The sequence below is a fragment of the Pseudorasbora parva genome, chromosome 3, assembly GCF_024679245.1.
Source record: "Pseudorasbora parva isolate DD20220531a chromosome 3, ASM2467924v1, whole genome shotgun sequence".
NCBI classification, from domain to species: Eukaryota; Metazoa; Chordata; class Actinopteri; order Cypriniformes; family Gobionidae; genus Pseudorasbora; species Pseudorasbora parva.
The window spans coordinates 7,427,387-7,444,882 of NC_090174.1; the positions used below are offsets into that span (position 1 = coordinate 7,427,387).

Here is a 17,496-nt window from a genome sequence, read left to right on the forward strand (position 1 = left end):
ATCACTTGATAAGTGTTACTTTATTCCTCGCTGGCCGTGATGGATGTGATCCACTGTAGGCTATACTGCATAGAGCACATATAGTAGTGATCACTGCATTTAAAATAATTTCGTAAAGATTGCAGGGTCCATTTATTTTTTACTTTATTGTTATTTTATTATCATTGTAGCTAACACGTTTAAACTATGATACATTGCAGCATACAAATCAAGTGTAGATGTCAACTAAAAAAGCCCTTAGAATCGGGTTGAATTCAGCTCTGTAGGGCTGGGCAAGGCGTAACGTAACGTTAAGCGCCCCCTGGAGCAACAATCCGGCGTTCTCTTTTTACCCACAATTCTGTTCGCTAAAGGTGTTCTGTCTGTGATCAAGATGGCGGACTCCTCGGTAAGCATCTATCAGTCAGTATGGTTTTATATAGTCTTGGTGCTGTTTTAAAACACATTTGCTCTGTTACCACTGGTCGCTTTTTTTTATAAGGCATTATGTTCCAATAGGTCGAAATCGTTGAAGGCTGCCGTCTTCCCGTGCTGCGAAAAAATCAAGAAAATGAAGACGAGTGGCGTAAGTGAGATCCATACAGAATGTAAACAAAGGACTCGCAGTCTGTATTAAACCCATCCTGTTCCGCTTTATTTATTTGTTTGAATAAAGCGAACTGTTTTTTTTTTCTTACCGAACGTTAATCGTTTGTTTTAAAATGCGATGTAGTGATGTATTAGCTAATGCTTAACTATATTTGGTAAGCAACTGAATGGAAATTGTGATTTTCATATTTCATGATTCGCATTTAAAATACCATTGTTGTAACGTTAGGCTGACCAAACGTCCTGTTTTCCCAGGAGATGTTATATTTCCTGTCCTGGTCCCAATATAACAATTTTCTCTAATCCATTCAGAGATCATACTTTAAATGTATTGAAATGAATAAGAAATCTTTGAGTATTATTTGAGTATCTCATTGCCGGGCCGAGTGTCCTGGTTTATGGTTACCCTATGTAACATTACTATAGTACGTTTTGTGTATGCGCATAATTTCAAGCTGTCCCAGGCTGGTCTAGATTCTTGTGAAGTTGGACTATCAGATAGTAGTACATTTGGACCACCTCGGTCAAGATGCTTGTTGTTATTTAAGGTCAGAAATGTACATTTTGAAGTCTGTGTTGCTGAAGGCTGCATTCGTTTAAACAAAAACGTTCCAGGCTGGACTATCAGATGGTTGACATTACATGTCAGCTTGTTAGAGCTGGTTGACTATCCCATATGTTCCCGAAAAGCAACTTTCTAACAAGGGATAACATTTTTATTGCTAGATATGAGTCGATCCAATTTAAGCTTTTAGCTGTTTGAATACTAATTTATCCTTTCATTCCTTTAAAGCGCTGGCTGAAATCCTCAGTGTCAAAGACATTCCTGGGAGAAAGCTCTACTATGTCCACTATATTGACTGTGAGTAGCAACCATTTGAATACAATAACTTATACTTCCCTCGCAAATACAGTTTTATTTATTTATAATATAATAGATTCTTGTTTGAGACAAGTTTTTGTTCAGCCTTTTTGCTAAATGCAATTAATAATATAATTTATTTACCTAATTTGTCTTATTTTTTGAAAAGTCAATAAGCGACTGGACGAATGGGTTACTCCAGACCGGTTGGACTTGAAGAAGCTCCAGTTTCCCAAAAAGGAGGCAAAAACCCCTACGAAGAACGGCCTGCCGGGGTCTCGCCCCAGCTCCCCAGAGAGAGATGTGGTGAGAATGTCATTTCAAATCTGCCTACAGTGTTAGGATTTCTGTGATGAAATGTGACACGCCCCCACCTCAGTGATTGACCTTCATTTTGAAACATTGTGTCACAAGCAGTTGTTTACGTGCCATGTAATCCTTTACCATCCTCTCTTCCTTTCTGTTCAAATTCAGAGGAAGAGTCTAGATCTCAACGTTCAGTCTGCTTCAGCTCCATCAAGAGGCAAAACCCTCCCCACACCGGTACAGACAAACCCGCCCATTTACACAAATAAAACTCAATCTGTTAAGCAATAGCTTTTAACCAATGGGCCGAATTTAGTTCGAATGAGCTCATATCACACTTTCCAACAAGTGTGAGGGATGCAATTTTTGCCTCGACTCAATTTACATTGCCGATTGTCAAGCAGCTTGAACATTATATGTAATGGTAATGATACCACTATTAAAATTTGTCATCAGTTACTCACTCTCATGTTGTTTCAAACTTTCAAAAATAAGCTTTTGTGTGTGCATGTACAATGAAAGTTGATTTATTATTTTTTATTCATAGGTTTATTTTTGCTTTGCATCTTATAGACAAATTCTTCAAATTAGATCTACCACAGATTAAAGTATTACGTATTTGAAACAACATGCGAGTAAATGATGACACAATTTAAAATTTGGGGTGATCTGTCATTTAAATAAGATAATATTTTAAACCATTTTGTAAGATATAGTATCTGTTCAATTCATAGCATCTGTTGTTGTTGTTTTTTTCTTCCCCTCCTAAAGCAAATCTATTCAGTGTTGTATGTGCACTAATGTTCAAAAATTGTCATTTTTGAAGTCTGTTATGCTCACCAAGGCTGCATTTGTTTAAACAAAAATACAGTAAAAACAACAACTGTAATATTAGGTGTGTTCGACATCGGCTGCGGCTGGATGCATGCGATCGGCGAGAGTAGCCGAGTGCAGGCGGGGAGGAGCTGCAAACGGAGACGTGAAGTCGGACACTTTCTGCTTCCCGTGGTGACGCTTGAGCTGTGTTTGCAAACTTAATCACATCTAAAGTTAAATAAATGCAATATTTCTCAAATACACAGATGTTTCAAATGATATTTTCATCCAATACTTTATATACTGCTTAATAAAGCATCTGTTTGGACAAGATTAAAGGTTCAACATATAAACCACACTATCAATGAAGTGGTGTCAACGGTTTTTATCAGTTTTAGTTTGATAAACATGACAATATAACGTCGCGACTACATGAAAAGAGGTTTTACTGTTATAAATAAATTATTTGTGAGCATTAGTGTAACATAAGGTTTTAGAATAAACACGAAACACACGTGTTCACTGTCATGCGGTGAATCCGGCCAATCGTGGATCAGCTGTGTCGTCATCAGAGCTCGAGCAGCCTCCTGCAGCCACCCTTGAGAATCTGCGGCGGCTGCATCAGCCGCCTGCTCTCGAATCGCTCTCGCGGTACTTTGTTGACATACGTCACAGTCACGTGCCGTCGGCGCTGTCTCAAGTCGGACAAAATTTCTAACCGGCATGCACTGCTTTAAGTCAGCCGCCGATCGGTCTGCGCATCGCTAGGGGAAGTCGAACAAGCCTATTGTGAAGTATTATTACAATTTATAAAGACTGTTTTCTAATTTAATTTTAATATGCTCCAGTCTTCAGTGTTAGATGTTCCTTCAGAAATCATTCTAATATGCTGATTTGCTGCTTAGTTAGTCTGTTTATACAACATTTGAACGTGCAGCCTCTGAGAGCACAATAGGCTTCTTAGAACAATAATACAAAAAATATTTCAAGAATTGTACTAGTAAATATGCAAGCATTTTCCATATTTATCATATACTCTCATCAAGCATTACCTACATACTCATTACTTCTGTAATCTCTCTTTTAGATCATGAGGTAAGTGACTGAAGTTCACTCGGTAATTCTTCTTCTTCAGCGATTAGTGGTGATTATTGTTATTAGTACTTAGGGTTCGAGGTTTGCTCAAATCTGTAAACCTAATTATGAGTAACAGTTGGTGAAAAAAAAAATCCCATCAAGTCCACACTAAAGGAGAGACTCAAGCCATATCCAGGGACGCTGTATTGGATTTTGTTTTGACGGTTGTTGTAAGAGAAGTCACACCACAGGAGTGTGCAACAAATCTTCTGTCACTGCAAAATTTCGCCTGAGCTAAAAATGTATCGCAACGTCATTAATCAGCTGTTGGTGAACATGTGAACAATGATCAAATACTTAGCATAGAATCCCAGGAATCTTTAAGGATTCACAAAATTTGCCTGACGTCCAAATCATGACCAAATCGTACAGCGTGAACTCGAAATAATGATGCATTCAAGTACTGGGAAGTTTGTCTTTATGAGTTGGGAAGTTGTTTACATTGTCAGGTGTACTTTCGTCAGAGCAAGATTGCAGAGTACCTGGGGCCTATTGCACAAAACTAGGATAAGGGATTAGGCTGGGATATTTTGGCGATCTTGTCATCTGTATGCAAAATTTAGTAAACTGCTGTCGTGTAAACATACCCTGAAGGCACACTCACCAAGAACGATAACGAAAGATTACTGTATATTAGCGGATAAATTGAGCCAGGATCATCTATCCCAGCTTAATCCCTTATCCTATTTTTGTGCAATAGGCCCCTGCTCTTATTTAACTACACAAAAATACAGTAAGGTATTTAAACCACTTATAGAAAATGAACAAAAGTGTTTTTTGCTCTTTTATGTCAACTAATTTATGAAGCCACTGTAAACTTTGTTACATACATTGTTATTTTAATGCTATCATATTTTGTGCTGGCAATTAGCTTATGTTCAAATAAAACGAGCCTGACAATGTCACTGTACCTATAACTGTTGTGTTTGTAACAGAGGCCAGCTAGTAGTAGTTGCTGTGCGAGTAAAACCTCACTCCTCTGACCTCAAGAGATGCTCTAGCGACTGATGCTAGAGGTTGCAGCCTTTAGCGTTCTTGTTAGAGCGTCCGACTCCCATGCCGGCGGACCCGGGTTCGAGTCCCGGTCCGAGCAGTAGGGGTTACATTGGTGCCGTGACCCGGATGGGAGTGAGGTTTAGGGGGGTGAGTGTAACAGAGGCCAGCTAGTAGTAGTTGCTGTGCGAGTAAAACCTCACTCCTCTGACCTCAAGAGATGCTCTAGCGACTGACGCTAGAGGTTGCAGCCTTTAGCGTTCTTGTTAGAGCGTCCGACTCCCATGCCGGCGGACCCGGGTTCGAGTCCCGGTCCGAGCAGTAGGGGTTACATGTTATCCACCTTGTTTCTCACTCACACGCCCCAAACTCATAAAGATCGGTGCTCAAAGAAAATCCAGAGCTTCCCACTGGTATTTACAGCTTTGTGGTGGTGTTTATGTGTGTTCAACTCATAAATACAACCTCTCAGACATGTCTGGAAATTTCCTACTTCCCACTTCTGAAGTCGTGATTATGAGCTTGTCAGAAATAATAGGAATCGTTCAGGACACCATGTATAGTCTTGCCTATTTCTTGAGGGAATTTTATTAAAGCCGAAAATTAATTTAGGATATTTAATTTTGAATAAAATGTGTCCCATTCGTTGACAACAATGAACATACACATTCAGTGTGTACCTAGATAGTCAGCCTGTTGAAAAATGTGTAATTTCAATCAAGTACATGCTATTTTCACTGCATATGAAACATACAATATGCTTCAAATGGTCATTCATATGTAAATATGGAGTAATGGAAACGACAAGGCGATGTAGCTGTTGTGGAATAAAACTACTGAAGAAAAACAGTCACATCTGCCATGTTTAAACTGTTTTCTATACCCAACTTGGAAATTTAGGTATACAAATTGTCGGATTTTCTCACATAGTAAATATAAGTTGAGAGGGCGTTCATGTCCAAATTCTATTTTTCGTATTTATGATAATTCTGATAGCATGTGAAGGCAGCATAAATGTGTCAGATAAGAGAGACATACAAAATGTGTAGAGCAGTGGGTTTCCAGGAACAGAGTTGAAAACCACTGATCTAGAATAACGTAGCTAACATAGTGACCTGCCAACTATCTACAGCACCCCAGAAAAACACCCTTTTTTCCGATTTTAGTTATTTTAAGAATTGTGTGCTTTATTTTCTTTGCAGTGAAAAAGTGATTTGTCTTTCTGATTGCTCTTTCAGAAGAGAAAAGCAGAATCTGTGTCTTTGGCAACTCAAGTTGCTGCAGCGATTCCAGTGCCTTCACTTCCCAGTTCTGCAGAGGCAAGTCAGGCCTCGGTCTATCCAGCCATGAGGGACTCCTCCTTCAGCATTAAATCCAGAGAAGAACATGAGCCACTCGCCACTCTCACCACGGTAAAACAAACAAAACAACTTTTTTGTTGTACATTGTAAATGTTAATATCTAACCATTTTTTTCTTAATTTGAAGAAAAAAACAAAAAACACATTGCCTGTTATATATGACCCCAACCCCCATTCATTTTAATTGGAAGTCCTAGGTGTGTGTATACATTCTGCACTGGGGATAGTCTTTTGTCACATGCCTTTGTTTGTTTGTGTGTCTATTTGTTTTTGGATTGTGCCCCCTCCCCCATTTCCTGTTCATTTCTATGGCTATCAAATTGACCCAAGAGGGAAGGATTTGTTACTATTTTTATTACAACTGCACAAACTCATTGAATCAGTGAATGTTTTGTGTGTTCCCAATACAAGTTTGGCAAAATTCCACTTAAAAGTGGAAAGAAAAGTCAAAATTACCTGAGAAGCTTGGATTCTGATTGGCTGCTCTTCAGGAGACTGCGCAATTTATGCACCGTGGCTATCAGAAAGGCCAAAGCTGACCACTTTCTTATAGATACTTCCAATAATTTAAATAACCCCTTAAAATTCTGGAAGACGATCAAATCCTTAGCTGGAAACAAAACAGGCATTGAGCTGCCACCATGTATTCTTAAGGACTCACATAAATTATCCGATAAGGCTGAGATGCTTGACTGTTTTAATGAGCATTTCATTGCCTCTGGTTCATTATTTGATTCACTCAACATTTCACATCAGAATCATCCTAAAGGAAATTCTCATGGTCATTCTGGAGTCAGTCATTCTTTTAGTTTTAAGCCATTTTCAGTTTCGGAAGTACATAGAGCAATCACACTTTTAGACATTAGAAAATCGCCTGGTCCTGATAACTTGGAGCCTTATTTTCTACAGTTAGCATCTGATTTTATTGCACCGCCTTTGACTTATCTTTTTAATCTTTCTCTGGACACGAATGAAATTCCACTTATATGGAAATCTGCATTTGTACTTCCTCTGTTAAAAGGAGGCGATCCGACTGATTTAAATAATTACAGACCCATCTCGAAACTGTCTGTTCTGGCCAAGGTTATGGAAACTCTGGTAAACGAACAATTGAAAGAGTTTCTAACTATTAACAATATTCTGTCTAATTTTCAATCAGGTTTTCGTCAAAAACACAGCACAATTACAGCAGCCCTAAAAGTAGTAAATGATTTTATTGACTGTTTAGATAAAAAACAACATTGTGCAGCCCTTTTCATTGACCTATCGAAGGCTTTTGATACTGTGGATCATGCAATATTAAAACAAAGACTCCTCAGTGTCGGGTTGTCAGGAAAAACTGTTTGCTGGTTTGAAAACTATCTATCTGGTAGATCCCAGTGTGTACAGGTAGATGGTTTAACCTCCAGCCCTCTTAGTATAACCAAGGGTGTGCCCCAGGGGTCAGTGCTGGGACCACTTTTATTTATTTTATATATCAACAATCTGGATCAAAATGTCTCCAACGCAAATTTTCATTTATATGCCGATGATACTGTGATATACTGCTCTGCATCAACTCCAAACCAAGCTCTTTATCGCCTTCAACTTGCTTTTGATACTGTACAACGTACCTTATTCGATTTAAAGCTTGTTTTGAATAACGACAAAACAAAACTTATGTTGTTCTCAAATGCAAAATCAAAGTCACAGAACCTTTTACCCATCACTACTTCTCAGGGCTCCGAGATTGAGTCTGTCTCTAAATCCAAGTATCTTGGTATCCTAATTGATGATTCACTCTCTTTTAAACCTCATATTCAACAGTTGGTGAAAAAACTAAAGCTGAAATTGGGTTTTTATTTTAGAAACAAGTCATGTTTTTCCTTTGAGTCAAAAAGGAGGCTTGTTTCTGCCACTTTCTTGTCAGTGCTGGACTATGGCGATGTTATATACATGAATGCTTCCATCACAAGCTTGAAACTGTTGGATTCTGTTTATCATGGAGCTCTTAGGTTTATCACAAACTTTAGAGCACTTACTCATCACTGTTCTTTGTATGATCGGGTTGGTTGGTCTGCATTGTCCACCCGTAGACTTAATCATTAGTACATTTTTATCTACAAGGCAATTCTTGGTCTGCTTCCCCCATACCTCCAATCTTACATCAAAAAGAAAGGTACAGGAAGATATTGTCTTCGTTCTGAGGACTTATTTTTATTATCTGTCCCTCAAGTCCGGACAGAATTGGGAAAAGGGGCTTTTAAGTATGCGGCACCCTGCACTTGGAATCAGCTGCAAAATGTGCTGAATCTTAAGGAGCCGGTTTCATTGGTTGCTTTTAAATCACTTTTAAAAAACATGGAAGCTACACATACTGGCTGTAGATGTTATGACTGACCCAATTATGACGGAAGATCATTGCCGTTGTTTATCGTTTGCGATAATATGTGAAATTCTGATTTCTTATGACTTTATAATTATTTATTACTTGTACAAATTGTTATATGTTGATGTCATATGTTATATGTTTTTATGTCTGAAACCTTGTTAAATGTGCTGCTGCCTCTCTTGGCCAGGACACTCTTGGAAAAGAGATTTTTAATCTCAATGAGTCTTTTCTGGTTAAATAAAGGTATAATAAAAAAGAAGAGCTAGCGGCTATTTATTTATTAAAATACAAGGACCTGTTGATCTTAAATATTTAAAAAAAAAAAACTGATTTAATTTGGACTTTTTTTCCCTTTGTTTTTTTCTCTTGAAGAATGGCACAGCACGTCGTCTTATTCCTTCTCAGCCAGGGAGAAAAAGGAAAAATTGTGGAGGAACCGATGAGGTAGTATCTGCAACTCGATTTACAGATGATTTTTAATGCTAAATGATGCAAATTTTGTAATGTCTATCGAATCATTAAATGGCTGAATCCCATGTTTTGATTATCACTCATTTTTAATACATTCTTACAATCAAATATCACACATTTCATTATTTGCCTAGAAGTGGCTGGCATAAAGTGGGTTTAGCATAAATCTGTTTAATGGGGGTGTGTGCATCTTTAATTGCCGGTATACAAGTAAATATATCAAAATATATAATATATATAAAAAAAAAGTGATGTAAAAAACAGTGAACGTGAGGTTTTGCTTCTTTTATTCTTTCTACTCAGCGTTTAAAACGCTACATTTCTGGGCTGTTAAAACATTTAAAACATGAAGCTGTAAATCCCATCGTCGCTCAATCATCATATGTTTTGTTTTCCCTACTCATAATTCAGATTTTTTGCTGTCACCTTTTTTCCTCCACTCTCAAGTAAAATGTCCCAAAGCTTTGCATCCACTTGTGTTTTTCTGTTAGATGGTAAAGGTGTTCCAGAATAACAACCCTCGCTGCTCCACCGTCTATTTGCCACCAGGAGAGGTCCGGGTCCTTTACTTCCCATTGCCTTGATTGTGTGTCTGTTAAAGTGGAGGCATTTAGGAGAGGCTTTTTAGAGAAAAGTATGAAACTCAAACTACAGAAATTTAGCTAAAAAGCCATTGGGTCTCATAAATGCAAGAGTCAGTTGTACTATGGAAGATTACAGTATTTAATTTTCTTTTTCAGGTAATTGGGTAATAATAAATAAGTATCTTCTGATATTTACAGGAGAGAGAGCAAGATTGCCCTAGAGATATGATAAAGATCAGAGATAAAAAAAAAATTAATGCACAGGACATCCGCTTTTGTCATTCACTGCTGTTAGATGCCGTCCCAGCATCTCTCTAACTCCACTATCTGCTCTCAGGATTCCCAGGACAGTTCGGATGGTATTCCCTCTGCCCCTCGCATGACTGGTAGTTTGGTGTCGGACCGCAGTCACGATGACATCGTCACACGAATGAAAAACATAGACTGTATTGAGCTGGGCCGGCACAGGCTAAAGCCGTGGTACTTTTCTCCATACCCACAGGAGCTCACCGCCCTCCCCATCCTCTACCTTTGTGAATTTTGTCTTAAGTACCTCAAGAGCCTCAAGTGTCTCCAGAGGCATCTGGTAAGAGCTTAAGGACTGTATTGTTTATTCCCTCTCACCGCATCATATGATGGCATGTTTCCATCTCCGTAAAGCTGCACCAAAACAACATACACTACTTTTTAAAAGTTCAGTAAAAAAAAAACAAAAAAAACTTTTATACAGCAAGACTGCATTAAATTGATCAAAAGTGATTAAGACATTTATAAAGTCTTATATATTTCTATGTCAAATAAATGTTTTTCTATTGAACTTTACATTAATCAAATAATCCTGCAAAAATGTATCAAAGTTTCCATAAAATATGAAGCAGCACAACTGTTTTCAACATTGATAATGTTTCTTGAGCACCATATCAGCATATTGGAATGACACTGAAGAATGGAGGAATGATGCTGAAAATTCAGCTTTGCATCACAGGAATAAATTACTTTTTAAAATATATTCAAAAAGAAAACGCTATTTTAATTTGTAATATTTCAGATTTGTTCATTATTTTTGATCAAGTAAATGCAGCCTTGATGAGCAAAAGAAACTTCTTACTAAAAAACATTTAAACAATCTTTTGAATTGTAGTGTGTTTGTGGGGGTTTTCCTCATATTTTGGTTTAAATGGTTTAATGCAAGGAATATTGCACACTATGGTCATCAAAAGGGGAAAAAATAGCTTCTGAGGTAAAGTTGATATAACGGTCACAACAGATGTTTTGTAGACTATATTTGAATTTCTCATGTCCTTTATTTGTGCAGGTCAAACTATTCTTACAGTTCAGTTTGTCAAGCTGTACTTGCATCTGGTGATGTTCTTACGTTATTTAGCTGATTACAGGTATAATAATTAAATTCAGTCTAATGAATTGTTTCTAATCAGTAAATCAAAGCCCAATTTATGTGTGTAAATAACCATAATCAGTTTAATCAGTTTTTGAAAATGTACCTTTTTATTTGCCTATGTTTTGGGTTGGCAACCACCTAAGCACAGACACTTAAAGCCACAAGCTTTAGTGTGTACATGCCTTCAGCAACATCCCTACAGATAACTCACCTGTCTATTGCAGACAAAATGCAACCTTCGACACCCGCCAGGGAATGAGATTTATCGCAAAGGAACTATATCCTTCTTTGAAATAGATGGCAGGAAAAACAAGGTGGGTAACATCTAGTTTGTAATGTTTTTGTTTGCAGATGTGTTGGCAATATATGTATTTATATATTGAATGGGTTTGAACATGTTTGTTAAGATGGTCAGTGTTGTGAGGCACGTTTGCGGAAATGCATTTTCCTGATGGCCTGTTAAATCTGTTGTTTTTTTCACTGCACAGACATATTCCCAAAATTTGTGTTTATTGGCCAAATGCTTCCTGGACCACAAGACCCTGTACTATGACACGGATCCTTTCCTCTTCTATGTTATGACGGAGTATGATTCAAAGGGATTCCACATAGTCGGCTACTTCTCCAAGGTACAATATAGCTTTGCTTCCATCAATGCAGTGGTATATGAAGAGTTTTACATTTTGGCTAGGCCCCTTTTTTGTACGATAGGCTTGCTTGCATTGTTTTTTTTATTGTCTCTGCATTTTTTTCTCCCATTAAAGGAAAAAGAATCAACAGAAGACTACAATGTAGCCTGCATTTTGACTTTACCACCTTACCAGAGAAGAGGCTATGGCAAACTACTAATTGAGTTTAGTGAGTAATCATACAGTTATGTCTTTGTCTTCACGATCACATAATGATTTTTTTATTATTGTTTTATTTTTACAATGCATTCAAAGTAATTGCTTGCCATCTTAGAATAATGTGTAGGTCGTATATGCAAACTTTTCATCAAAAAAAACCCCTAAATATTTGGTCCATTTTCACATCTGTTAGGTTATGAGCTCTCAAAAGTGGAAGGAAAGACGGGTACTCCAGAGAAGCCTCTGTCTGATCTGGGTCTGCTCTCCTATCGCTCTTACTGGTCTCAAACAATTCTGGAGATCCTCATGAACCTCAAATCAGAGAATGGGGAACGGCCACAGATCACCATCAAGTAAGTATCCTCTTCATTATCCTCACTATTAAAAATCAGAACCAAAAAGTGTATGTGGGTGAATTTGACTTAATCTCGGTTTTTTTCATAAAGAAATGTGCATCAATACTACACGCTAATGTTCTCTCAGATATCTAGTTGAGACTCACTGCAGTGTAAATTGTAAATAAAGTAGTGTGTTGCGCTGTGTGTTTCACAGCATCACTGTATTCTTTTTTGCAAGCAGCTCATTGATATTAGGGCTGCACCAAAATTTCGGCCATGAAAAACTATCAGCTGAAAATATTCACATTCACATAATTTACAACTTTTATTGAGGAGAGATGATTATAGTAGAGATTTGAAATAAGTGGATGTAAACTTATCACAGACATTTAACGATCTCTCTTATGCCAAAATAAAAGTTGAGGGTTTTATTCTTACAAGTGAAGAAAGTATTGTAACTTAACTAATTAAAGTAGTAACGCATATATAGGATATTTCTGTCTTGATATAGTAATAATGTTTTTACTAAATATATAATAATAAGCCTGGATATTGTTTAAATGTATGCCCTTATTTTTGTTAATCCTCAGATAATTAAATTATAAGTGTATGTACATCATGGTAAAAATTTGTTGTACTGCCTTAATGCAGATAAAAAATAAAATTAAAAAAACATTCATCGTCTTGTCCTGATTGTTTTTACAATAATGAGAATCTAGTGATAAACTTGTTTAATGTGTTAAATTCTCAAAACATATATTACAATGCAAAATATAATTGTCTTTTCCTTTGATTTTGGGGTCAAATACAAGCCAGACATTTCTTCTCAAGATTTACCCATATCCATTTTGATGTCTTAGTTTTGAAATGTGTATGGCTGGGTGTTTTGTTTTTAACATTATGGCAATCAAAAATCAAAATTATGGCAAATTTTTGATTCTCTCAGTGAAATCAGTGAGATTACCAGTGTCAAGAAAGAGGATGTGATATCAACTCTTCAATACCTCAACCTCATCAATTATTATAAGGTAAGCGATGGCTCTAAATGTTTCTTCCTCATTTTTAGATTTTCCATCCACCCTAATGTGATAAAGTAGGTTAATACAGGTCCTTCTCAAAAAATTAGCATATTGTGATAAAGTTCATTATTTTCCATAATGTAATGATAAAAATTTAACTTTCATATATTTTAGATTCATTGCACACCAGCTGAAATATTTCAGGTCTTTTATTGTTTTAATACTGATGATTTTGGCATACAGCTCATGAAAACCCAAAATTCCTATCTCAAAAAATTAGCATATCTCATCCAACCAATAAAAGAAAAGTGTTTTTAATACAAAAAAAACCAAATCTTCATCTCCATAAAGCTTTTCAGCAGATGGAAGCATGAAGTGCTCCAAAATCTCCTGATAGCTAGCTGCATTGACCCTGCCCTTGATAAAACACAGTGGACCAACACCAGCAGCTGACATGGCACCCTAGACCATCACATTTCCTACACACGCCTGTGCACGGTGGCTCTGAATGTTTCTACTCCAGACTCAGTCCACTCCTTCCGCAGGTCCCCCAAGGTCAGGAATCGGTCCTTCTCCACAATCTTCCTCAGGGTCCGGTCACCTCTTCTCGTTGTGCAGCGTTTTTTGCCACAGTTTTTCCTTCCAACAGACTTCCCACTGAGGTGCCTTGATACAGCACTCTGGGAACAGCCTGTTCGTTCAGAAATTTCTTTCTGTGTCTTACCCTCTCGCTTGAGGGTGTCAATGATGGCCTTCTGGACAGCAGTCAGGTCGGCAGTCTTACCCATGATTGCGATTTTGAGTAATGAACCAGGCTGGGAGTTTTTAAAAGCCTCAGGAATCTTTTGCAGGTGTTTAGAGTTAATTAGTTGATTCAGATGATTAGGTTAATAGCTTGTTTAGAGAACCTTTTCATAATATGCTAATTTTTTTAAACTGGAAAATAATTAACTTTTTCACAATATGCTAATTTTTTGAGAAGGACCTGTATATCATCACAATTGGTGGTTTTCTAATGTTTGCTTAAGTTGAGTGTGGTTTGTTCAACTTAATTGATCTCCTTGCAGGGTCAGTATATCCTCACCCTATCAGAGGACATAGTGGAAGGTCACGAGCGGGCCATGCAGAAGCGTCACCTCCGGATTGACTCCAAATGTTTGCATTTCACCCCTAAAGACTGGAGCAAGAGGGGCAAGTGGTAAAGACTGTAGGAGGACTAACATGCCACATCCCGCTCACAAAGGAATTCAATTCAAGAGACTAATTGTTCCGCTAACAGACTTGCCCTGAAAATGTGTGTACAAGAAGACAAACAGTTTAATATTGTTATAATGTCCACATTTGCATGTTATGTGATTGACTTTTACAAAGTTCATATTCATTCTGTGAGATTTTAGACTGTTATTTGTCTGTAGGCTATGTGAGAAGTGAATGGAAGAATGTTTTTTTTAATTTATTTTTTACTTTTCTCCAACCATTTCTGTAGATCCTCCTTGATACCTATATTTATGATCCATGCCATATTTTATAACTGTATTCTGCACACAATTATCAGCAGTCGGTAAAGTGAAATGACTGTGTTCATTTTCATTGGAGAGCTGGTGACTTCTGATACAAGCTACAGATACCATTGGTGTACTCCGCTATGCAACAAAGTTAAAAGAAACCTTATGTAAATAAGCAGTGATTTTTCTCATGCCAAATACTGTGTCAAGAGAAGTTATTCATATATCAGTTGGCATATGTAGTTTATTTGAGGTTTATATGTTAAATCATGACTACTTGCGACATACAAAATTCCTTTTTGTTGAAGAAATGGCTTGCCACTTGTTTTCACTTTCATGATCAAACTGAGTTCTTTCCAGAGAACACCAGACAGTCTACCAGCCTGGGCTGCGTTTCTCAAAACGTTTGCGAGCCAAGTTGATTTTAGAGCTCATTAGTGGCAATAGTTCTGTGATCTATGATGTTTTGGGCCCTGAATGGTCTCTTGGATCCAGATAGCCCTCGACTTGCACTTTGGCTGCATGGCCAAGCCATGACCGACAAAGAGCACACATTGTTTCTTCTTATAATTTATGCACCGATTCCGTTTCAAATATTCTGCTAGAAAGTCTTTTAGGAGAAATAAATCTGATTGGATTTCAATAGCATGGGAATCTGCTAATGCTGTAAATGTTATTAGGCAACCAATATTAGACACGCCCACTAGCCACTGTCAAATGCAGTAATGTCCATGAATGACACTCATGAATGTCATTCCATGTTGACATGGAGTCCGTTTTCTTTCTCTTAAAGAAAAAACATTTTGGAGGTAATGGTTTATTTAAATGGAGTCTGTGCATATAAATTATAAAAAAGAGAAACAATTTTTTACCTTTTCCATTGTGGCTGTGAATATGTGGCCGAAACAAACACAGATCCATTTCTGATAAAAAAAAAATGGCAGCTTGGTTGCGGTGTGTAGCCTTTATTTAATATAAATTTACTACATATGGTTAATCTTAACTCTGTTTTACTGACACATGTGGTCGCTGCTGGTTTGCATAAGTTAAGCTTTGGCTTTGCTTAGCTGGGCATGTCTACATCCTGTCTCCAGCGGTTACTGTTGCTCGTGTCGCTGGAAGTCGGCGGCTCGCCATTGAAAGTGAGTCCAATCATGATCCGTGTTGAACTGGGCTTGAATGGGGATTTAAAATGTCATTGTGTCTGTACATAATTTCATACACATGAAATAAATGTCTTTTCTATGCTGGTATAGTATTGTGTCTAAGGTCAAATGCAATAAGGTCAAGAACATTTGGATACCTGCACTTTTATTACTTTAGACCAGGGGTCCCCAGACTTGTTTAGCTCCAACCCCAATCAAACACTGAACCAGCTAATCAATGTCTTACTATCCCTGCGTCTCAATCAGCACCCTAGTTCACTAGTCAGGGCACTGATCAGGACATAAGTCAATGGGCTGAATCCCTGATCAGTGCCCTGACTAATGAACTAGGGAGCTGATTGACACACACCCTAGTTCCTATAAAGGCATTGGTTAGCTGGTTCAGGTATGTTTGGGGTTGGAGCTAAATTGCAGGACGGCCCTCCAAGACTGAGTTTGGAGACCCCTGCTTTAATTTTTTAATTTTTATTTTTTTACTGAATGTTAACCAGCAAGTAGTGTACAAAATTGTCTCTTACCTAAATAAAACAAAGATGTAACTCTTATTATGTAACTCTCATATTTCATCCGACCAATAAAAGAAAAGTGTTTTTAATACAAAAAAATTCAACCTTCAAAAATTATGTTCAGTTATGCACTCAATACTTGGTCGGGAATCCTTTTGCAGAAATGACTGCTTCAATGCGGCGTGGCATGGAGGCGATCAGCCTGTGGCACTGCTGAGGTGTTATGGAGGCCCAGGATGCTTCGATAGCGGCCTTAAGCTCATCCAGAGTGTTGGGTCTTGCGTCTCTCAACTTTCTCTTCACAATATCCCACAGATTCTCTATGGGGCTCAGGTCAGGAGAGTTGGCAGGCCAATTGAGCACAGTAATACCATGGTCAGTTAACCATTTACCAGTGGTTTTGGCACTGTGAGCAGGTGCCAGGTCGTGCTGAAAAACCCAATCTTCATCTCCATAAAGCTTTTCAGCAGATGGAAGCATGAAGTGCTCCAAAATCTCCTGATAGCTAGCTGCATTGACCCTGCCCTTGATAAAACACAGTGGACCAACACCAGCAGCTGACATGGCACCCACGACCATCACTGACTGTGGGTACTTGACACTGGACTTCAGGCATTTTGGCATTTCCTTCTCCCCAGTCTTCCTCCAGACTCTGGCACCTTGATTTCCAAATGACATGCAAAATTTGAGCAACAGTCCAGGGCTGCTTCTCTGTAGCCCAGGTCAGGCGCTTCTGCCGCTGTTTCTCGGTTGCCCATTTCCTGCACACGCCTGTGCACGGTGGCTCTGGATGTTTCTACTCCAGACTCAGTCTACTGCTTCCGCAGGTCCCCCAAGGTCAGGAATCGGTCCTTCTCCACAATCTTCCTCAGGGTCCGGTCACCTCTTCTCATTGTGCAGCGTTTTTTGCCACACTTTTTCCTTCCCACAGACTTCCCACTGAGGTGCCTTGATACAGCACTCTGGGAACAGCCTATTCGTTCAGAAATTTCTTTCTGTGTCTTACCCTCTCGCTTGAGGGTGTCAATGATGGCCTTCTGGACAGCAGTCAGGTCGGCAGTCTTACCCATGATTGCGGTTTTGAGTAATGAACCAGGCTGGGAGTTTTTAAAAGCCTCAGGAATCTTTTGCTGGTGTTTAGAGTTAATTAGTTGATTCAGATGATTAGGTTAATAGCTCGTTAAGAGAACCTTTTCATGATATGCTAATTTTTTGAGATAGGAATTT

General features: G+C 38.1%; 1 protein-coding gene across 2 annotated transcripts; it reads left to right on the plus strand.

Annotated features, from left to right (window-relative positions):
• Window positions 1–296: 296 nt before the first annotated feature.
• kat5b (K(lysine) acetyltransferase 5b) lies at window positions 297–15,852 on the plus strand. Of its 2 annotated transcripts, XM_067437718.1 has the most exons (15): window positions 297–388; window positions 499–565; window positions 1,382–1,450; window positions 1,620–1,756; window positions 1,925–1,993; window positions 5,941–6,114; window positions 8,806–8,877; window positions 9,396–9,458; window positions 9,826–10,074; window positions 11,112–11,201; window positions 11,376–11,516; window positions 11,652–11,745; window positions 11,929–12,088; window positions 13,020–13,101; window positions 14,160–15,852. In XM_067437718.1, the coding sequence occupies exons 1-15, from the start codon at window positions 374–376 to the stop codon at window positions 14,292–14,294; spliced, it is 1,617 nt and encodes a 538-aa protein (XP_067293819.1). In that variant the 5' UTR covers window positions 297–373; the 3' UTR covers window positions 14,295–15,852. The 2 variants fall into 2 exon arrangements, with proteins under 2 accessions (XP_067293819.1, XP_067293821.1); XM_067437720.1 differs by lacking the exon at window positions 1,925–1,993.
• The last annotated feature ends 1,644 nt before the right edge of the window (window positions 15,853–17,496 follow it).

Bases quoted from the DNA above. Each gene is read 5' to 3' on its own strand.
- kat5b (XM_067437718.1), top strand. The intron at 6,115-8,805 runs GTAAAACAAACA...TTTCTCTTGAAG, and splicing joins CACTCGCCACTCTCACCACG to AATGGCACAGCACGTCGTCT. The intron at 11,746-11,928 runs GTGAGTAATCAT...CACATCTGTTAG, and splicing joins CAAACTACTAATTGAGTTTA to GTTATGAGCTCTCAAAAGTG.